General features: G+C 44.2%; 1 protein-coding gene across 1 annotated transcript in view; it reads right to left on the reverse strand.

The window, feature by feature from the left end:
- The window catches only part of Syn3 (synapsin III), a 397,752-nt gene that overhangs the window by 325,122 nt on the left and 49,255 nt on the right, over positions 1–23,375 (reverse strand). The window contains exon 3 of the mRNA XM_052165574.1: positions 22,330–22,421. Within this exon, the coding sequence (XP_052021534.1) occupies positions 22,330–22,421 (92 nt within the window). The remainder of the gene's footprint in view (positions 1–22,329; positions 22,422–23,375) is intronic.

Raw genomic sequence — 23,375 nt, forward strand, 5'->3', positions numbered from 1 at the left:
GAGGCAGGAGGATCGAGTTCAAAGCCAGAAAGAAAGAAAGAAAAGTCATTGTTTGGTGACAGAGCAGGGAGACATTTATCAGAGTGATGGTCCCCAAGCTCAGTGTCTGAATGCTTTGGGGAAAATAAGTCAGGGGAACAGCTAAAGCTTCCAGAGAGCACATCAGACACCAGGCACCACGCATAGGGTTTTATCCGAGGAATCCATTTCATCCTTGCATCCATTGCTCATGTTAGATGCTGATGTCACTTGGAATTTGCATATTGGGAAGCTGAAGCATGCAAAGATTTACCAATTTGCCCAGAGCCAGCGAGAACACAGGCTCAGAGGAGAGCCAGCGAGAACACAGGCTCAGAGGAGAGCCAGGGAGAACACAGGCTCAGAGGAGAGCCAGCGAGAACACAGGCTCAGAGGAGAGCCAGCGAGAACACAGGCTCAGAAGAGAACCGGGAAGTGGAGAGCATGGGTTAACTAATGAACTGGACTGAGCACTGTGAATGAAGCATCTAAGACCAGATCAAGCAAGATGGATCTGGACCAAGGCAGACCTGGAGTAAGTCCTGGCTCACCTGCTCTTTCGGTAGTCGCAGGCAAGTTGTAGAACCTCTGTCTCTGGACAGTGATGGGAGAGAAGCTTATCATCTGAAATCCCCAAAGGGGGTTTGCAGATTCAGCGAGGAGGTGAATGTAGCTCTCTGGCTCACTGGATGACACGGCTAACAGTAAGAACTTGACTTTAAGACTGGAATAATGCTCATTTGGTAGGGAGCAAAGCTTAGCATACACGGAGTCCTGGCATCAATACACTAGTATCCCATAAAACAGCACAGTGACACACATCTGTAATTCCAGCAGTCATGTGTTGGTGGCAGGAGAATCAGGAGTTCAAAGTCAGCCTTAGCTACATAGCAAGCTTGAAGCCTTTCTGGGTTCCATAGGACCCTATATCAAAAACAAATGAAGACATGAACAGACCTCTATATCAGAATAAAAGAGAGGTGTTAGGAATTTCTTTTTCTTTTCTTTTTTTTTAAAGATTTATTTATTATTATATCTAAGTACACTGTAGCTGTCTTCAGACACTCCAGAAGAGGGCATCAGATCTCTTTACGGATGGTTGTGAGCCACCATGTGGTTGCTGGGATCTGAACTCAGGACCTTTGGAAGAGCAGTCAGTGCTCTTACCCACCGAGCCATCTCTCCAGCCCCTGTTAGGAATTTCTTAAGAGTAAACTTAGACTTGGTGTGGTAGTTCAGTCTTATAAGCATGAAGACCTGAGTTTAATTCCAACAATCCATGTTAAACATCAACAAAACAGCTATGTATCCCAGTGCTGGGTCTGAGAGATTTTGGCACAAGGAGCCAGGGCTGAGGCTGTCTTCTGGCATTGTACTGGTAAGTATTTTATTGTCAATTTGACACAACATAGAATTACCTGGTGTCTTAGGCAGGGTTTCTATTCCTGCACAAACATCATGACCAAGAAGCAACTTGGGGAGGAAAGGGTTTATTCAGCTTACACTTCCACGTTGCTGTTCATTACTAAAGGAAGTCAGGACTGAAACTCAAGCAGGTCAGGAAGCAGGAGCTGATGCAGAGGCCATGGAGGGATGTTTCTTACTGGCTTGCTTCCCCTGGCTTGCTCAGTCTGCTCTCTTACAGAACCCAAGAATATGAGCCCAGAGATGGTACCACCCACAAGGGGCCCTCCCCCCTTGATCACTAATTGAGAAAATGCCCCACAGCTGGATCTCATGGAGGCACTTCCCCAACTGAAGCTCCTTTCTCTGTGATAACTCCAGCCTGTGTCAAGTTGACACACAAAACCAGCCAGTACACCTGGAAAAAGAGACTCTCAGTTGAGGAATTACCTCCATTAGATTGATCTGTGGCCATGCCTGTAAGGGTTTCTCTTGCCTAACGACCGATGTGCGTTTACTCAGCCCACTGAGAGAGGTATCATTTGTAGGTAGAGGATTCGGGGCTGTATAAGAAAGTAGCTTTGTGTGCCAGTCAGAAAGGCAGTTAGCAGTGCTCCTCTATGGTTTGTGCTTCATGATCCTCCCCTGCATTCCTGCCCTGACTTTCCCCACTGATAGATTGTGTTCTTGTGCTGGTTAGTTTTATGCCAACTTGATACAAGTTAAAGTCATTTGGGAAGAGGGATCCACAATTGGGAGCATGCCCCATCTGATTGGCCTATGGGCAAGCCTGTAGCTTGGTGCATCTTCTTGATTGATGATTTATAAGGGAGGACTCAGCTCACAGTGAGTGGAGCCACCCCTGGTCAGGCGATCCTGGATGCTGTTAAAAAAGCAGGCCGAGCAAGACAGTAAGAGCACTTCTCCATGGTCTCTGCTTCAGTTCCTGCCTTAATTTTGTGTTCTTATTTCCTTTAATGATGGACTGTGATATGGAACTATAAGTCAAATAAATCCTTTCCTCCCCAAGTTGCTTTTGGTCATATGGTTTTTTTATCACAACAACAGAAACATTAACTAAGGCAGGCCTGGAAATGTAAGCCAAATATACCCTTGTCTCCTCATGTTACCTTTGTTCATGATGTTTATTTTATCACAGTAACAGAAAGCAAACAAGAACAGGTGTCCACAGGCATGTGTGCACATATGCGTGCGCGCGCATACACACACACACACACACACACAGAGAGAGAGAGAGAGAGAGAGGGAGGGAGGGAGAGAGAGAGAGGGAGGGAGAGAGAGAAGCAAACAGTGCAGTAGAGGTGAGGGCTGTTAGAACAGGGAGCAGAAAGGGGCCGAGACCCCAGCTGGGAAGAGGGATCCTTTGGAGTGCATGGGAACATTTGAGTGCGTCCAAAATGCAGAGAGGAATGAGCCACAGTGATGTGTGGCAGAAAGGTTTCCAGGTGAAGGGAGCAGGGAGGAAGTACAGACTATTGGAGAGAAGATGCATGACTCGTCAATGCTAGCAAGGGACACACATGCTGGGTGGTGACAGAAAGAGCACGTGGAACCACATATGTGGAGCTTGGCAGATCATACACAACACTTGCTCATCACTATGGGGCAGAAAGGAAACCCCAAAGGGCTCTAAACAGACACCTAGCATCCATAACAGCTCCCAAAGAGTCCATCTAGCTACTGTATGGAGAAAGAGTGGAAAGGTAGTGCCTCTTAAATTCTTTGCTACTTTGATCAAGAGATGGGATCGTCTCATATTTAGATTTGCCCTCTGCCTATCTGTAGATTCTAGAATGATAAAAATTAATATAAAATGTAAAAGCAATGCTATGTAACTGTCACTGACCTTACATACGGTGATGGTTAGCTCTAACTATCAGCTTGACACAACTTAGAATCACTTTGGAAGAGAGCCTTAATAAGGGATTACTAACATTGGGCTGGCTGATGGGAGGTTGCCTTAATTAAGTTAATTCACGTGGGAAAATACAGCCCACGATGGGCGGAACCATTCTCTAGTCAGGGGGTCCTGAGCTGTCTACAAGTGGACAATCTGAGTACAAGCACGTAAGCAAGCATCCATCCATTTCTCACTGCTCTTGATGTGGATGTGACTAATTTTAGGTTCCTGTCACTCCAACAACTTCCCTGCTATAGCAGACGGTAACCCGGAGTCAGAAGCTGACTGTCTCCCCTCCCCTAATTAGGTTGCTTTTCGTCAGAGTATTTTGTCACAGCAACAGAAATGGAATTAGGACGGATACCTCTGTGTGGGTCATTCTTTTGAAAACTGAATGCCATCGCAGAGGCCCAGCCCACAGGACCGGAAAGGCTCACAGCCATGCAGAGGCAAAAGTTCATATAAGAACTCCGGACAAGGGAATGAGAAGGAAGGCTGAGTGGGCTTCTCAGAACTACAAAGGCACAGGCTAACCAAATCACCCCAAGGAACAGGATCTTGAGCAGAAGAACCACCCAGCCAAGCTCTGCCTAGATTTTCAACCCATAGAACACAACAAAACAAAATTAAACAAAACAAAATGTCATGAGGTTAGATCACAAAGATTTGAGGACATCTGTTACACTGTTATGAGATAGCAATGGAAGGAACAAGGTCCTCAGGGGTCTTGGCTGTGATGGCTATGATGTGACTATTTGAACTTCCTTGATTTCTCCACAATGACTGACTGTAACCTGGAATTGAATCCCCCTTTCCCCCTAAGTTGTTTCTTACTAGGCTATTTTATCACCAGAAAGGAAATGAAGTCAGGACATTTGGATAGCCCATATTTATTTTCCTTCTATACTGGCCTTCCTCTAAGCCAGTCTGCCTGCCTGCCTCTCTCTCTCTCTCTCTCTCTCTCTCTCTCTTAAAAAATGTTATATGTGAGTACACTGTAGCTGTCTTCAGACACCCCAGAAGAGGGTGTCAGATCTCATTATGGGTGGTTGTGAGCCACCATGTGGTTGCTGGGACTTGAACTCAGGACCTTTGGAAGAGCAGTTAGTGCTCTTAACTGCTGAGCCATCTCCTCTGTGAAGGACAAGTCATCTAAGCGTAAGAGCCCAAAGCACTGCCAGGCACTGCAGAACCATCAGGAAAAATTCTACAGAGGGTGAGGGGAGGATATCGACTCCAGCAACCAGGCCGAATGACACAGAAACCTAGTGATGGGCAGCACAAAGCAGCACCCCAGAGGAACAGCATTTAATGTAACACCCAACCTCAAACACTACTGTCTAACTTATCATTAGACTGGACATTGCTTCCCAGCCCCCGACAGAGCATCTGTTTTAACCCTATCAGCAAGTCTGCAGAGCTGGCCTCATCATCTCTGCTTTAGAGACAAGGAAGCAGATTCAGAGAGGCCGTCATTGGTCCACAGGCCCCCAGTTTGCTCTAACTTTCCAGAGTTCATTTTTCTTATTGCTGTAACTCCGTTACCATTGCTAAAATGCATCCAGCCTCATTTGCTCTGACTGTGGATGCCCCGTGGCCCGTCACCGTTCGCTCTCGAAGCCACAGGTTGTTTACTACGCTGGACGTAACCTCCTTCCTCTCAGTTGCTTTGGCCAGGTATTTTGAAATAGTCATGCGTACTGGCTGGGTTTGTGTGTCAACTTGACACAGGCTGGAGTTATCACAGAGAAAGGAGCTTCAGTTGGGGAAGTGCCTCCATGAGATCCAGCTGTGGGGCATTTTCTCAATTAGTGATCAAGAGGGAAGGGCCCCTTGTGGGTGGTGCCATCCCTGGGCTGGTGCTCTTGGGTTCTATAAGAGAGCAGGCTGAGCAAGCCAGGGGGAAGCAAGCCAGTAAGAAACACCCCTCCATGGCCTCTGCATCAGCTCCTGCTTCCTGACCTGCTTGAGTTCCAGTCCTGACTTCCTTTAGTGATGAATTTGGAAGTGTAAGCTGAATAAACCCTTTCCTCCCCAAGTTGCTTCTTGGTCATGATGTTTGTGCAGGAATAGAAACCCTGACTAAGACATCATGAAAAAAAGAAACAAATCAACTACATCACTAGGAAAGTGTGTGGGCGTGGCGGGTTCTGGGCAGCAGATCTCCTGTTCTTTCCCTTCCTTTCTGTGCTGCTGGAGTCAGAAGCCACACTGTTGTGCTTGGTGGGAATGGCTGTGGTAGGTTTGTAACTGTTGTCGAGATACTGGCTGCAGGCCTGGGTTTTTCTTTCTAAGCTCACGTTATCTTTTTCTTGTGCAACTTTTCCCATAACAGTCAAGGCTGTGAGTGACGGGGCCTTCTTCCCTCTGAGACTTCTACACTGCACCTCACAATCACTAGGTATGCCAGCCTCTGAACCTGAACCACATGTCCTCGCGCAGTCAGAGGTCAAGTGCGGTGTCTCATCGCATACCCCGCACCTGGTGCCAACTGCAGTCATGTTTTCTCAGTGGTGAATCATTTACTTTACAAAATTTTGAGACTGTCATTTTGCAGGAATTGCCAGCTGGTTGTAGATTGACATCAGCTAAGGAAGGCATTGTGCCAGGAGCTGGGGCTACAGTTCAGAAAAGCTGTCTCTAACGGGGTGCTCAGGGACAGTTCAATCCAGGGGAGATGTAGAAAACAGGTGGCAACTATCCCGCCAGGAGTCTGTCACAGACAGGACAAGCGGTGAGCAAAACACCTGGTTGTGGGGGAGGGGCTGGCGCATTCCACATCCACTAAGCACCTGGTGTTGAAAATCAGACAAGTGATAGATGGGGAAAAAATGGGGACATGAGAAACTCCCTGTCTACCCGATTTCACGCTCTAGGAAACAGTGCAAGAAACTAAACTCCGTTCCAGCATATCTTATGTGTATCTATGGTACATCTACAACTACCTTATATTGGCATATTCAGTGTTATCTTAAGCCAGGGTTGTCTATCCATCAATCATCTCAAGCAGAGATATGCAGGCCCGAAGGAAATGAAACGCTGTCACTGGCCTAGAAAAGAGGGAGCTTACAGCCTGGCAAGTTTTCACAGAGATGGGGATGCTTGGTAGCCGACTGGAAAGAGAACGAGGGGGGTGAAGGGACTCCGCTAACAGACGTATTTCAAGAAGCATGGCTAGCATGTAGAAAGATTGTGCCCCAGACAGTTTGTGTTACAGTTCGGTTGACAGAGTGCCTGTGTTGAATGCATGATGGATGCCCTGGACTCTGTACCTACTGGGGGGGGGGGAGGGAAGGAATTTAGGATCCACACAAAGTCAACTGAGAGGCTGAGGCTCTTCTTCCAGAGCTACAGGGCTCACTCTGGTCTCTGTTCCACTTAAGTCAGCTCTTGGGAGAAGCCTCTGTGCTTGTCCGCCTCGGACATCCACAACTTAAATATCAGCGTGTGGGCTGTTTGGTTCACAGCTATATCCTCTACGTCTACTAGTGAATGAATGGAAGATGGGAAAGCTCATGGGGTGTAGATCTATTTAGAGGAGTCCATGAGAATATTCTTCCACACTCATACAGGTGCCTTAACGGGGAAATTGGGTTCTGGGCCATCCTTGCAGACTCTGCCTGGGTATTCAGTATTCATTCAGTGAATGAATATCTGGAACTTAAAATGCAACGCTTCCAGTAAGTATATGTGAAATAAGTAGCAGAGGAATTTTGTACATGCATGTGTGTGCTCTGCAAGTCAGAACCGGAGGCTGGTTTAGGAGCCTGAGTCACTCTCCACCTTATTTTTGGGGACAGGGTTTCTCAGTGAGTCCCAGAATTGTCTGGACAGCAAGGGATCCCCTATCTTCACTTCCCGGTGCTAGGATTACAGAAGCACTCTGCTCTCAAATCAAATTCAGCTCCTCGGTCTGTGTGGCAAGCACTTTACTTACTGAACATTTGGCCATCCTCACCCCTATTTGCTGGAATGTTTGGAGATCCCAGATAGAGTTGGAGAAGGCTGGATACTAACTGACTCCAGCTCTACCATTAAGGGGCTTGGCCCCATGGCTCCAGACACATATGTAGCAGGGGATGACCCTGTAGGACATCAGTGGGAGGAGAGGCCCTTGGTCCTGGAAAGGCTCGATGCCCCAGTGTAGGGAAATGCCAGGACAGGGAAGTGGGAGTCTGTGGGTTGGTGAGCAGGGGGAGGGGAGAGGGGATAGGGGGTTTTTGGAGGGGAAACTAGGAAAGGGGATAACATTTGAAATGTAAATAAAGAAAATACATAATTAATAAAAGAATTATATATCATATTTAGTACTGTTATTCAGCCATAATTACTAAAAAAAATTATATGAACCAAAAAAGGGGGGTGGCTCGGACAAATTGCTCTTCCTGCTCAGAGCTACAGTTTTCCAGTCCACAAAATGGGGACACTCAGACAATTCTGAGAGGCAGTTTGAAATCTTAATGACCTTATGAACTGTCCCCGTCTTGCTAGAATAGACTCAAGCATCTCTCTCTTGCCTCACATGAGTTCCCAGCAAACAGTCGCTTTGGAGGGGGGGGGCGCTGGAGTATGGGGGTGTTGGGATCTGAGAACCTTGGATGATTTTCTTCCAGCTCTTGGTTCCTGGTGCCTTCTGGTTTCCACTCTGTGATGTCTGGGCCTTCTAATGAGTGGTGCACACTATCAGCCTCTGTGGTCTGAATGGCTGCCTGTGATGTAGAATTGCCCAATGCTGCGGACTCAAGAGCTACCTGGCATAATGAGCCCGGGCCTCATTAATGTCTGTCTCCTTGGGTGTTAGGCATTCTTGGTGTCTCTTGTTCAGAGTTCTGACTCCATCTGTCTGGGTGAGCATGGCTGCTCCCTTTCCTCTCTCTTTGGTGGAGTCAGGCTCTGGTCTGAGCCCAGAAGAGCCTGCCGTCCACAGAACATGATTTTGACATGCCCTGAACTGACCCCTGCTCTGCTTTCTAAATGGAACAAGTGGATTTCCTTAGGAGCTGGACGATCTGAGTGCTTGAAGCACCTCAAGCCGATTGGGCCCACAGACCTGCGCTTTGTGGGCTGGCCAGAGAGCAGAATGAGAGCTGAATTACTGCAGAGACTGATGATTAAATGATCAATTAAAACTTTAAATGGATAACAGAATCTAACCTCAGAGGCAGGGGCTTCGTGAGGCTGTCCACAGAAGAGTCTGTAAGTTACTCTCTCTTCTAGACTGACTCCATTCTTGTCCGGCCCCTCCCCGCCCTGTTCTGAGCCCCCAGCAAGCCCAGTTCCCTGGGCAACATCAACCCTGTTCTCCTCCTTTCTGGCTTCTGCACGGCCCTGGCTAGTGAGTGGAAGGCAGAGTGAGGAGAGTGGTAGCATCTCTCCACCATGCCTACCTGTGGCATCGGGCTGTGCCCTGTTCTAAGTTACCCTATACTACATAAAACAGTGGACTTCCTGTGATGTGATGTGTCCCGAGAGACACCATCTCAAGTCACCTTCTGTATTTAATTGCTCTGAATACAAAATTCATTTGCATTTCAAATAATTTCAAATATGTGTTATACAACTAGCCTAGAGGTCATTTCCTACAGCATGTTTTTGTAATTTTGTGTGCTAAACAGATATTTGAATGGAAACACAGAGGCAGAATGTACTATAGCGGACACATAAGAAACACCATCTGTACACACTATCCACAAGGCACACACTATCCACAAGGCACACACTGATAAATAATGCTGAATAATTTATTACTAAAAGTAGAAAGGGTTCTATCCCATAAATGTATATAAAAATGTGAATATAATATAAACCTATGATTTGTGATATGATTAAAGTCCTCTCAGAAAAACTGGGCCTATGAACTTCTCAGATACACCAGAAATGGGTACAGTTCCTACCAGGACCCCATAAAGTGGAGAACACTTGGGCTATAAAGATAACTCACTCTGGGCTGTAGAGATAGCTCAGCCAGGAAGGTATCTGCTTGATCTCCAAAACCCACATAAAAAAGCTGGGCATTGTGCCGTGCATTTACAATCCCTGTACCGGTAAGAAAGAGACAGGAGGACCTCTGGGGCTCTCAAGCCAGTCCGTCCAGCCAAATTCACAAGCTCATTAAGAGAACACACCTGACAAGAAGACCAGGTAGGCCACCAGCACACCTTCTTTGGTCTCTCTGGTTCCCCAGCAGACCCAAGCCCACAATCCAGCCCTCCCCCATGGATCTATGCCTCCTGTGGGTCTCCAGACCACCCTTTCTTGACTGCCCGGGAATCAGCACCAGACATATAATCACCCAAAAGCCAGCATAAGACTACAACCAGGAAACCCATCTCCACTAGAGCCTGCTATCCTACCACAGCAGTCTCAACATAGCTGAAGCACAAGAAAAAGATTTTAAAACCAACTGTATGAAGATGATTGAGGTCCTCAGAGAGGAAATGAATAAATTTCTAGGAACAAACAAACAATAAAACACAAACTGAGGGAATTCTGGAAAAACAAAATTTAGGACTCCAAATTAAAACTATGGAGGCAAATTTCACCAACAGAATACAGGAGAGAATCTTAGACGTTGAGGATACAATATAGATGAAATTGATGCATCGGTCACAGAAGATGTTAAGTCTAAAAAGTTCCAGAAAAAAAAAAATTCCAGGAAATGCAGGACACTATGAAAAGACCAAACCTAAGAATAATTGGAATTAAGAAAGAAGAAGAATACAAGCTCCAAGGCCCAGAGAATATTTCAACAAAAGCATAGAAGAAAATGTCTCTAACATAAAGCAGGAAATGCCTATGAAGGTAGAAGCATTCAGACTGCCACCAGAAAACAAAGTCCCCTCACCACATACTAGTCAAAATCCTACACACAGAGAACAAAGATTATTAAAGGCTGCAAGGGAAGACCACCAAGTAACATATAAAGGCAGATGCTGTGCTTTGAATATGCTTTGGCCCAGAAGTGGCACTATTAGAAGGTGTGGCCTTGTTGGAGGAAGTGTGTCATTGTGAGGGTGGGCATTGAGAGACCCTCCTCCTAGCTGCCTGGAAGCCAGTCTTCTCCTGTCTGCCTTCTGAACAAGATGTAGAACTCTAATCTCCAGTTCCATGCCTGCTTAGTAGCTACTATGTGCTCCCACCATGATGATAAATAATGGACTGAATCTCAGAACCAGGAGAATGTTTGTTATAGATATCTGGGAGAGCACAGACGAAGACAGGGACATCTGGGAGGGCCCAGAGTGGGCATGACCAACTGAGCTGTGTCATGTGAGGAGAGAGGGGGATGGGAAGGGAGAGAGGAAAACCAGTTGCAGCAGGTAGGAGCCCAAAGGTACAAAGAGGAGTAACCACAATGATTAGATTATATAAGGAAGAGTAGCCCAGCCCACTGGGGTGAGAGTTCAGGCCAGGTAGGCTCTGTCAGGGAAGGGCTGAGGAATGCAAGGACCTGGTGGCCAGTGTGTGCTTTCATAAGTTCAATAGGCACCTCAGGCCAGGGTTAAAACGTAACACCCCAGCCTTTTGTTGATAATAAGTAAGTGATACTGGGTGATGAACTCTCCATGATGATTTCCTGCTGATGTTGGGCCATTCTTGTTGAGTGGGATGGGAAGAAAACTGGAATGCAGGTGTGGGAAGAAGAAGAAGAAGATGCTGACTCTCTTACTCTAGGGCTCTGCAGGACCATCTGGAGCTAGGGAGTGCAGGCAGCAGTTGATGGGGCGGGACCAGCTGCTTTGAAGCGGTCCTGGATGCAGATTTCGAGAGAACACTTGAAGCCTGCACTGGAGCAGTCTGTAGTCGATCTGAATAGCTGGGACAGATAAGAGTGGGGATAGAAGGTAAAGTTAAGGAGTTTAGGGGGATATTTTTACCTTGGGTGTACATTTGAAACTTTTAGGCCCTCAGTCCTGGCAGCTGGGTGAGGGAGTCTCAAGACCAGGGATGGGGGTGGGGTGGGGGAGTTGGGGGTGGGAGGAAGTGGGTGGTGGGTGGGGGGTGGGGGGCAATCCCACCCTCAGGAATGGGCAGTAGGTGGGAAATTTAGGCTACTGGTCGACTGGAATACTTATCTGGAGTTCATTTGACCTGTGGGTGGTGAGTCCAAGTCAGTTCCCCGAAGCTTACACAATTTTTTTTTAAGTTTATATTTAAAAAAAAAAAAGATAAAAGTTTTAGAGATGTTAGCATTACCACTATTTGTAATCTGTACTGAAAACCACATTGTAGAAAAGACTTTATGCCTTGAAATCATGGTAAAAAGCTTGGGGACCCATGAGGGATTTTGAGTCTAAAGCATTAACACTTTTTACAGAGTGCTGAATATTTGATTAGACAGATGTTTTTAAGCACAGTGAGAAATAATTTTTAAGTCTGTACTTAGAAGACAACCAAAGGAAATTTAACATCTTGAGCTTGTGACTATAATAGTGGTATCAAATGCCTAAAAAAAGAAAAAAAAGAAAACATGATTGTTGTTAAAGCTACAGTCAGACAATATTTTCAGAGATCTGAGAAGGACACATTGTAGCTAGAAGTATAATCTGAATGGTCTATGTATCAATTAAAATGACAGAGATACCCCCGTTACCTAAAATGGGTTGCCTTAGGCTCCAGTAGTCTTTCTAAGTTCATTGCGGGGCATGATTGGGTTTTGTCTATGATACGGGGCAACATTTAATCTTTCGCTGTCATACAGAGCAGCATGGCCTTTGCTATCAGGCGTAGGTTTCAGACATTTTCCCAAGAGGATCTTGGGAAAATTGACCAGACAAAGCATGACAATCAAGCCCCAAATGTCTAGTTCGCACAGAGCCCTGGCAGCAGGCAAGGCATGGGACAGTTTTCCCCAGTAGTTAGTTAGGGTCATCACAATCCAGGTGGAGTCACCTTGCCCCATTTGTCTTCTTTGCAGATCATAAGGGTCCTGCTAGGAGCGGGTAGTTCTCTTTACTATCAGAAACCTTTTTTATTCAACATTTTAAATGCCATACTCAGGAGATTTCTGAAGAGTTTGAGGACCACCTATCTATTAAGTATATCTAAATTTAGGCTTAAACTTAAAAACATATACAGGAGACTAAATAAAGTGTGTCACGAAGTGAACAGTTTACAAGTTAGTAGATTATATAAGGTTAGGATTTCATAGCTTTATTCATGTTAAGTTTGAGCCTTAAAATGTTGAGTTGAAGATTTAATTGAATTACTTTTAACATCAAAATAGACTATCACAGTTTCTTGATATGACTAATTTATTCAAACAGCATAACAACATGAACAAAAACAAAAGAGTAAACAAATGTTACTATGAACCTGAGTAGACCTTAAGAATTTATAAATCTTGATTATCAAATATTCCTTATTTATAATTTTGTTACTTCTCTAACTTTGTTAAAGTTTGATGTTGAACAGTTAGCAAATGCCTAAGTAGCCAGACATACATCTTAAACAGCTTATAGAAACTGAGAAGATATTGATAACCCTAAATTTTATATTCTCACAGATTGTAACAAGTTCTGCCACAAACAAATGATCCCAGTCTCTTATTTCTAAGGTTCTACAACTTTACCCTCTTAAGTCTTTTTTGTTTTCTCATTAACAACAAAGAAAATCTTTATTTGCAGTAGGAATAGATTTCATTGACATACGAATTTCTAATAAATTAGCAAAAATTGACTTTGGAAAACTGAAGTGAATATAGCGTGTAAAGTAAGACATTCTAGGGGAATACTGGTTGGTTTTGTGTTAACTTGATGCAAGCTAGAGTCATCAGAGAAGAAGGAGCCTCAGTTTCTCAATGCCTCCAGGAGATCCTGCTGTAAGGCATTTTCTCAATCGGTCATGTCAACAGCAACAGAAACAACAGAAGGTGTACGAACTCATGAAAAAGAACAGTTCTCTGCTGAATGAAAAATGGGTCAAGGCAGAAATAAAGAAAGCAATTAAAGACTTTGTGTAGAGTTCAATGAAAATGAATGCATAACATATCCAAACTAATGAGACACAATGCAAGTAGTGGTAAGAGGAAAATTCATAATATTATGTGTCTATATAACAAGAAAAAAAATGGAGATATCTCATACTAGCAACATAACAGCACACTTGAAAGCTCTAGAACAAAAAGAAGTAAATATGCCCAAGAAAGAGTACACAGCAAAAAAATAATCAAACTGAGGGATGAAATCAATAGAATAACAACAAAAAAGAACAACAAAAATCATCAGTGAAAAAAAGAGATGGTTCCTTGAGAAAATCAACATACACAAGCCCTTATCTAAACTATCCAAAACCCAGGGAAAGAATGTCCAAATACACAAAATCAGAAAAGGGGGACATAACAGTAGTCACTAAGGAAATCCAAATAATTATAAAGGCAGACTTTGAAAACCTGTGCTCCATCAAATTGGAAAAGCTAAAAGAAATGGATAATTTTCTCTAGAGGTACCACTTGTCAGCGTTATATCAAGATCAGAAAAAGTTTGAAGAGGTACATAATCCCTAGTGAAATAGAAGCAGTCATTAAAAATCTCCCATCCTTGAGTCTATTACTGATACTCTCTTATGTTTGCAGACAGGATCCTAGCATAAGGATCCATAGCCTTCTCTGAGAGACTCCACCCAACAGCTGACTGACACAGATGCAGAGACCCATAACCACAGATGGAGCTTGGGGAGTCCTGTGGAAGAGCTAGGGGCATGGAGGAACCCAAAGAGGACTGAGACTCTATAAGACCAACAGAGCCAACTCACCCAGACCCTGAGAGCTCCCCATAGATTGAACCTCCAAAGAGCAAGCAGGTGTGGACCTAGGCCCTACACATATGTGTAGCAGATGTGCAGCTTGTTCATGGTGTGGGGGCCCCAACAACGGGAGTGGGGGCTGTCCCTGAATCCAGTGCCTGCCTATGAATCCCAATCTCCTAACTGGGTCATCATGTCTGGCCTCAGCGAGAGAGGATGTAGCTAGTCCAGCAATGACTTCATGTGTTATGGGATTAATATCTGGGGGTAGGGATGAGGCCAAGGGGGGCTTCTCCTTTTCAGAGGAGAAGGGGAGGGGAAATGGGGGAAGGAGCTGTGGAAGGGGGAAGCTGGGAGGACAGGGGGCTGATATTGGGATGTAAAGTGAATAAATAAATAATGAAAAAGCCTCCTAATGAAAAAGCCCAAGACCAGACAGTTTTAGTACAGAATTTCTAGATTTTCAAACAAGAATTAACACCAATACTCCTCAAATTATTCCACAAACTAGAAACAGAAGGGAACATTGCCATATTCATTTTATTAGGCCACAGTTTTCCTGATACACAAACCACATAAAAACTCAACAAAGAAAGAAAATTATAGACTCATTTCCCTTATGAACACTGATGCCAAAGTACTTAATAACAAAATACCTGCAAATCAAGTCCAAGAACAGTCAAAAAGATTATCTGCCATGATAAGTAGGCTTCATCTCAGAGACTCAGGGGTGGTTTAATATATGAAAATCAGTAAATGCAATCTACCATATAAACAAACTGAACAAAAATAAAGAAAAAACCCACATGATCATTTCATTAGATATAGAAAAGTCCTTTGGCAAAATCCAAAACTCCTTTGTGATAAAAGTCCTAGAGTGATTAGTGATACAGAGACACACCTCAAGATAATAAAGGCAATTTACAGCCAACCTACAGCTGACATCAAATCAAATAGAGAGAAAGTCATAGCAGTTTCTCTAAAATCTGGGACAAGACAAGGCTATCCATCCTGTCCCTATCTATTCCATATAGTACTTGAAGTCTTAGTCAGAGCAACCAGACAACTGAGGGAGCTCAAGGGGATACATATTGGAAAGGAAGAAGTCAAAGTATTATTATTTGCAGATGATATGATGGTATATACAAGTGACCCTAGAAGTTTCACCAGGCGGCTACTACAGCTGATAAACACTTTCAGCAAAGTAACTAGATACAAGATTAACTAAAAAAAAAATTAAAAAATAAAAAATAAATGACACACAGAAAGAGATCGGAATGGAAGGATCCATGTTTCCCTTAGCTAACTGCAAAGATAATCAACACTAGTTAGCAAATTTCAGTCAACGAAACTACTGCTTTTTGTGAATTTGTTGTATAAATTATGACATTCAAAGGTGAACACACGTCTGTTTATATCTGGCACAGCATATCATGATACCTCCATTAGTGTGGTGGGCACTGGAGGAAGCTCTGCAACCATGGGTCTAGCACAGCATCTCATGCTTAACTAGAAACTATATCTACTAGAGCTATTAGACTAGAGCTCTCTGCCTTTCTCAAGTGCTCTGGACCATTTTGCATTTCAGATGTTTTTGGATTTTAGAATATTTACATATATCGCATATTTACATATCTTGGAAATGGGACTCAAATCTAAATACAATACTCATTTGCAGTCTATATACACATGCTATAAATAGCCTTGGGGGTACTGTGCTATAATAGTTATTCATAGTTTTGTGCGTTAAACACATTTACAGTGTGTAAATTTTCACTTACAAAGTCATCCAAGTACTCTAAAAGTTTAGAACTTTAGGGTTAGGGCTTCCAGAGTGGGATGCTCTACCTGTAATGGTGTCTCCCTTATTTGTTCCTTCAGCCCCACACATTCCTCTGCATATTAAGCTTTCATATTAAAGTCCTTATTTTAAATTAGCCAAGAAGGGGTGAATGCTGTCCCTTGTCTCATACAATTCCTGATGTAATGTCTACTTTCAGAAATGGCGCCCAGGGCATAGTGACTCCTTAACAAATATTGGTGGAATAAATAAACTTCGTCTGTATCCTATTTCACGTGGTGCTTACAGAAGCCACGCATGCTGTATTAGTGCTTTGTAAGGTCAGAAGCGGAGGCGCAGAGGTAGATAGTCAGGTCTGACCTTTGGATGAGAACAGCTCTCTACTCACATGAGCTGTCCTTGTTCAGACCCTGCAGAAAAGTTGCTTGAGTTTGGATTGGATTTGGCCCTAAAGGTCACATACTGATAGCTTCCTCAGGGTACTTCATGGTGGAATCTTTAAGAGGTGTGGCCTAGTGGAAAGAGGTCAGGTCTCTGGGGATGTGCCATCAAAGGAAATTAAGATTTTGGTTTCTTCTTATCCCTTGCTCTCTTTTGTTCCACCTCAGCACCTTGAGGTGACAATGTCTTCACACGTCCACAAAGATTTGCTGGATACCATCATGCCTAAAACTCCTGGGTCAAACAATCACAGACCACAACATCTGGAACCTCCAGCTAAAATGAACCTTGCCTCCTTTTAAGTGGATTAAACTTAGGTATCTTGTCATAGTGACAGCGACAACTAACCCAGATCTTAGATTCCTGCTGCTTTCTGTCTAGAGATATCTGGGGTCCAACCTTGCTGGCATGGGAGCAGTGGGAATAGAGGCTATGAGGAACGCAGAGCGAACTAAAAGGAGTTAAAGATGCCTGCGGCTTCAGAGGCCTGAGCCAGATTCAAGTGCTGCCAGGCTCTAGAAATCTGAGGTTGAGCCAAGCAATCCCATGCCTCCAAGCGAATTTCTGTTGCTCTGACTTGACTTCTTCCTCTGTAAAATGGGCTATGATAATAATTACCAGCATTTGATTTAAAGATTACTTTGGTCTAGACATAGCTGAGGCATTAGCACACACCCGCTTGTGTATTCCTCACTGAACTCTGTGATGAGTTGTCAGAATAAAGTGTTCCAGAGAATGTGCTGCCCATGGTCACACGATGCCTTTGTCTAGGCTGAAGAGGGCTATCTACCCAGTCAGGCTGCTCCAGAGGCTAGGTTCTGACTGCCAAGCTCCACTGCCCTCTTGCTTTCTTTGGAGCATCTTATGGGGTTGTGGGGATAGATAAGATCACATTTTATATGAAGCACTTGGCCCAGGGATCCAGCAGTAAGTGGTAGTGACCTTTCCCCTATACCCTGCCTCTAAGTCAGTTTCTTGGATTCTTCCCATGTTTTTGTTTCAAATGGTTGTTGAACTGTCCTCTTACGTACCACTCATAATGGGGAACTTAACACCTCTTTAATAATGAAACACTCTCCCTCTTACTAAGGAGGGGCAACAGGGCAGAGATGCCACACACAGGCTCTGGAGTCAGACTGGCGGAGCCCCACCTTTCACTGGCTGGACACCTGGATCCCATTACACAACTCACTCGGTTTTTTTTCCACCTTCTTATCTATAAAACTTGGATTTAATAGCATGCACCTTCTGGGGTTGTTGAAAGGATAAAATGAGTTAATATATGTTAAGTGCTTGGAACAGCGCCTAGCCCATAAGAGATGCTGTAAAAGTGTTTTTTTAATAAATAAAAATTCATGAATTTTGTATGTGTCCTTCAAGCTGGCTTAAACTAAAAGGGATTGTTCTTGGCTCAAGTCTGGGGAAGAGTGTGGACCCAGTCTTGAGTAACATCACCAGGCCACTGTCTCTCTTGGCTGTGATTTCCTTTGCTTTGGCTCTATGGGTGGCAGGTCATTCACTCAGGGAGACAGAGAGCCACCAGCCAATCCAGGCATTCACCCTGCCAGCTCAGCAGCTCTGGACTTCTACTCAACAGCTCAGTGCCCCCTGCAGAAATCACGTGCCTGTTAACCAAGAACTCTAGAAAAAGTCTCATGAGAAAGTCCTGTTGTCTTACCTGGCATCTCAAGGTGACAGTCCAATAGCCTAGGGCTGGTCATGTGTTATCAACTGCACACACTGCCCAGACAATGAAGGGAGAGAGGGGGGTCATTTCGTAAAACACACCACCCACCAAGGGCACGGAGGCCTGGTTGGCATAAGAAAACAGACAGCAATCCATGGGGAACAAGTCAGTTGTTCCCTGGCCTCTGCTTCAGTTCCTACTTCCGGGTTCCTGCCTTGAGTTCCCCGGATGATGGGCTGACTACAAGCTGTAAGATGAAATAAATCCTTTCATCCCGAGGTCGCTTCTGTTCATGGTGTTTTAGTACAGCATTTGAAACCTTCAAATAAAACAAACCTTATGAGATGTTTGTATGTGTGGGTTTGTTTGTTCATTTGTTTGTAGCTCAATGATGTCGTTCTTTGGAATTTTGTAAATGGCAAAGTTGTATTCCAGTATCAAAAGGGTTGTCAGTAAAGGAGGTGGGTCACTAGGGATAAGCCTTGAGATTCTGTAGCTTTACTTCCTATCTTTTCTATTTCCAAATGTGGATACGATGTCACCAGCCCTTGCACATTCGTGCTCCTATGCCTTCTCCATCATGATTGAATAAATGGACTATAGTCCTTCTTAAACCTTGAACTAAAATAAATCCTTCCTTTCCTAAGTTGCTTTTGTCAGGTACTTTGTCATAGTAAAAAGAAAAGTAAGTAATATTGACAAAGTAAGAGCCTTGCAGGATCCTTGGGACCAGAGCTTTGGTCATACTGGCAATGTCTCCAAAACCTTGGTTTTTCAGGGTATGGTTAGTCTTCCTCCTCCTCCTCCTCCTCCTCCTCCTCCTGCTCAGTCTCCTCACTCATCCTCCCTTTCTTCCTCCTCCTTTTTCTTTACCATCACCATCCTCTTGGAGATTATCCAAATCACTGCTTTCCAGTTTTAGTCTACAGTACCAGCAACACCTAGGGGATTAGATTCCCATCCCAAGACCTAGTAGATGGGAACCCGTGTGTTAACAAGACGATAGGGAGATCGGTACATGAACTGCAATCTGAGAGGCTCTATGATTGATAACTCCATAGAGCTGGCACATATAGTAGGTTCACATGACAGAAATCCATCCTCTTAGGGTTGGGGGTGTGTGCAGATATACAAAATAAACACGTCAGCAGCTCTGGTTCCCTCTGGGGAAGAATATGTCTGTTCTGCATCTCTAGCTCCACATCATCGCAGGAGATCCTTGGCATTCTTTGACTTGTTGATTTCTCACTCCAGTTTTGGCCAAAACTTCACTGCCCTGAAGGCATCCTCACCATGGCTCTCTGAAAGCCATCACTGAAATTACAATAAAATAAATTTACCTTCCTAACTCTGCCTTATTCTTAAGATGCTTTTTTCCCCTCTTTCTATAGTTACATGGGCATGTCTCGGTGTAGAATTGTTTTTCTAATCTGGATTAAACCGTGTTGAGCTTCTGGCTGGCATAGTATGCTGGAGGAATCATTCTTTGCAGTCCTGCCTCTGGTCCTTTCTTTTATTCTTTCAGTTCTCTTCTGACCCTATGATTAAGTGAACACTCTAATGTGTCCTGAGATCTTGCCTGCTCGTATGCATTTCTAATGCTCTCCATTCTCCCTTCCTCCTTCAGGCCAATTCATTTAATTCCACGAATGCTTTTCCAATTGTATTTAGTGTGCTGTCAAACACAACATATTCAATCACTTGGCTATTACGGTTTTCCATTTCTAGAAGTTCTAATTTTTAACATTATTTATTTAAAATTTTATTATATAATATGTTTTGGTCATATTTTCCCTTCACCAACACCTTCCAAATTCCCCCTTTCCAGCCATCTAAATTTGTATTCTTTTTTTCTCTTAAAAGACAAAACCAAACTAAGCAACAACAACAATAACACCAACAACAGAAGCACACATAAAAATGACACATACCACCACCACTACCACCAATAACAACAAATCAAACCAACCCAACCAAACAATAAAAAACATGGAGTCAATTCTGTGTTGGTTAACTATTACTTAGCATGCAGCCTGACCTGTGGTATGCTTGATACTACCCAGTATCATTCCATTGAAACAAACTTTTCCTTTCCCAACAGCCACTAATTGCAAATATGTTCTTGATTAGGGCTGGGGCTTTATGCCCACTTCCCCTTTTAAGGCCAGCTCCATGACATGGAAGCCATACCCTGACATTTCTAACGAGGCCAAGAATCTGAAAGTAGGTAGATAGCTGATGGATACTAGAGGAAAATCTCGTCCAATCATTCTGCTAATTGAACATTACAATAAAACGACTCCCAATGACACAATGTTATCCTTATAAATCTATCTGTGGATCACTGTACATTCATCAGAGAAGCTGCTTCTTGCAGTAGATGGTAATTAACACAGGGAGTCACACTTGGACAACATACAGAGAGGGTGAGGGACCTTGGCCTCCTCAGCCTTAAGTGGGATGTGTGACATCCCTTCTCTCAAGGATTAAAGATCTATGTGGAAGAAGAGGCTGGAGGACTGTAGGAGCCAGAGTTGGTGGACAATTCAAAGAAAGCAGCATTTTCCAGACACAACAGGCCTGATGCAGGAACCCTCAGACACTGTGACAGCGTGCACAAGATCTGCACAGGTTCAAACTAGAATGCTTACTTTTTATAGATCCCTGTTCTCTGCAAATATTTCCCAGCTTGATTTTCGTTTCCTCTTGATATATACATCACTTTCCCTTTCACTAATGTCTGGCGACTGCAACATCCAGTCTCTCTGAAGTTTAACTCCTGTGGTCTACTATTCATATATCTGCTAATTCCTGGCACCAGTGCTAGCTAATTCAAACCATGTGCTAGCCATTGTATAAATATATCTCTGAAGCACAGCCTGAAAGTGTGTCTTTTATAAAGGGTTATCTTACACTTCTGGCATGCTTGTGATGAGCAGGCATCAGGCCCAATGTCAAAGACTTCCTAGGCCTCACTCACTTCAATCTGTGAGGGTTCAGCTACTTTGGTTTCATGTTCACCTTGAAGGTGAATTTCTATGAGGTCTTAGTTCAGTGTGTGTGTGTGTGTGTGTGTGTGTGTATTGAGGCATGAACCATTATACCCTCTAATAAAAGTGTTACCTGAAGGTTGACTTTTTCCCCCCTTTCCTTCCCTAGCCTATCAAAGCCAATTTCCAATCTGGGCCATATAGCATGTAGTCAGTCTAATGATATCTGGGACATGTAGCATATAGTCTAGAGACATGGCAGCTTTTGTACTTGTGTTAGCTGCTTTTCCCATCGCTGTGACAAACAAGCCTGAGGGAAGCTACTTAAGAGAGGAAAAACAGATTTTGGATCAGATTTTGGAGGGATTTCAGCCCGTCATTATGGAGAAGGTACGGCCCTAGTGTGTCCATGATGGCAGCAGCATACGTATCTGATCCACAGCAGCACACGTATCTGATCCACAGCAGCACTGTGTCTGATCAGGAAATGGAGGGAACTGGATAGAACTGAAGATAGGCATAACCTTCAAGGCCCACCTTGATGACCTATTTCCTCCAGCTCAATATATTTGACAAGAATATATACATATATTCGTTTTCACCAGATTTTCTGCTTTTCCTACTTGTCCGGGTTTGAGCCATCTCTTGACCACATAGACCTTCACACATTAGCCCGTGTGTGTCTTTCCCCCCCAGAGTCTAATCACATAGGACAGCATTTATGTGAGTCTTATCTCTCCTGTGCATACATACTTGTCATTTCTGACCTCCAAAGAATTCCCTCATTTCCTGTTCAGTTCAGCACACACCCTACACAGATTTCTGGAAAATCTGATAAGCAGGACTTTTCCTTCTGCTGTGTTTAGAGGGGATTTTCTGGGTGCTTAGTCTGCTGTGTTACTGGGATGGGCTCTGTTCTTTCCGTTAGCATTTTACACTGTGGACGGGCTACTCTCACACGCATGCGTTCACGGAAACTTTGGCAGCCCCTGGCTGCAGTGTTGCTATCTCCACCTTTCCCCTAAGAAACAGAGAGCAAAAGGAACCAAATACAGACAGAACAGGGTCACAGCTCCACAGCCAGAACCCATGTCTTTCATCCGAAGCCTTATTTCTGGACATCACAGTTGCTTCCCATGTAGTTACATCATTAATCATTTCTATTACAGGGGCAGACAGAGCTCTGTGGAGGTTATCTGGCACAGGGATATCCACATGTCACCTGACGGTGGCCACAGGCACCAGGCAGGCAGGCGTGGAGGTGTCTTTGTCAGGTTTCTGATATATACTTTTCAGACGGTTTTTTTTCCTCAGGTCTGCTTACCGCACAATTTTGGTGCCATTTCTCACAACCTGCATATCCACCATGCAGCCTCCGGTAACGTAAGCCGCCAGGTTCAGCTCAGAGAACTCCGCCTGGAGAGGAAAGCGAGACAGAAACAGGAGGCGTCAAACCCCACCAGTACAGGATATTTGTGTTTATCGTAGGCTTCTGTGCTTTATCCAGTGCATAATCAAGCCTCGCCTCAAACTTAGAAATGGAATTTTTATCTCCCTCCTCAAAAGGAAGCTGAGGTTCAGAGAGGCAGGTGACATGCTCAGGAGTACTTGATGAACACGTCACATTGGAACCTCGGAGTCTCAGATTCAAGGGCCCACTGTTATGATCACAGCCTTATTCATAACCAAAAGCTTTTTTTGAGACAGGGTTTGTCTGTGTAGCCCTGGCTATCCTGGAACTCACTCTGTAGACCAGGCCGGTCTCAAACTCAGAAATCCACCTGCCCCTGCCTCCCAAGTGCTGGGATTAAAGGTGTGCGCCACCACTGCCAGGCTCAAAAGCTTTTATTTGGATATACTGAATTAAAATAACTGTTCACATATATACAGTGTTCACTATGTGCAAGGTTTTGTTCTAAGCATTTCACACACATAAATCTACTTGTACAGATAAGGAACTGGAGGCAGAGAGATTAGATATATGCGGGATGCCACTCGATGGGTGACAAAGCTCAGGATTCAACCCCAGGAAGGATGCTCTAAGGGACTGGGCATCTGACCATTTGCCCTCTACTGCCCCTCCCTGAGGCTGCACGAGGCTGCATCAATGCTTGAATGGTGTGGGAACTGTAGTGTTTTGAATTAGACTGTCACTCATAAGCTCAGTATTTAAACACTTGGTCCTTGGTGGGTAGCACTGTTTGGGGAGGCTTAGTGGCCTTGCTAATCATGGTCTGTCACTGACATGAGGAGTTTAAAGCCTCGCATCATCCCCAGTTTCCTCTCTCTGATTCATGAGCTTGTAGCGTCTTGCTCTGGCCAGCTGGCCTGCCCACGGCCATTTCTTCCTTGCATGGATTTCCTTGCATA

This window comes from Apodemus sylvaticus, chromosome 20 (genome assembly GCF_947179515.1).
Source record: "Apodemus sylvaticus chromosome 20, mApoSyl1.1, whole genome shotgun sequence".
Lineage (NCBI taxonomy): Eukaryota > Metazoa > Chordata > Mammalia > Rodentia > Muridae > Apodemus > Apodemus sylvaticus.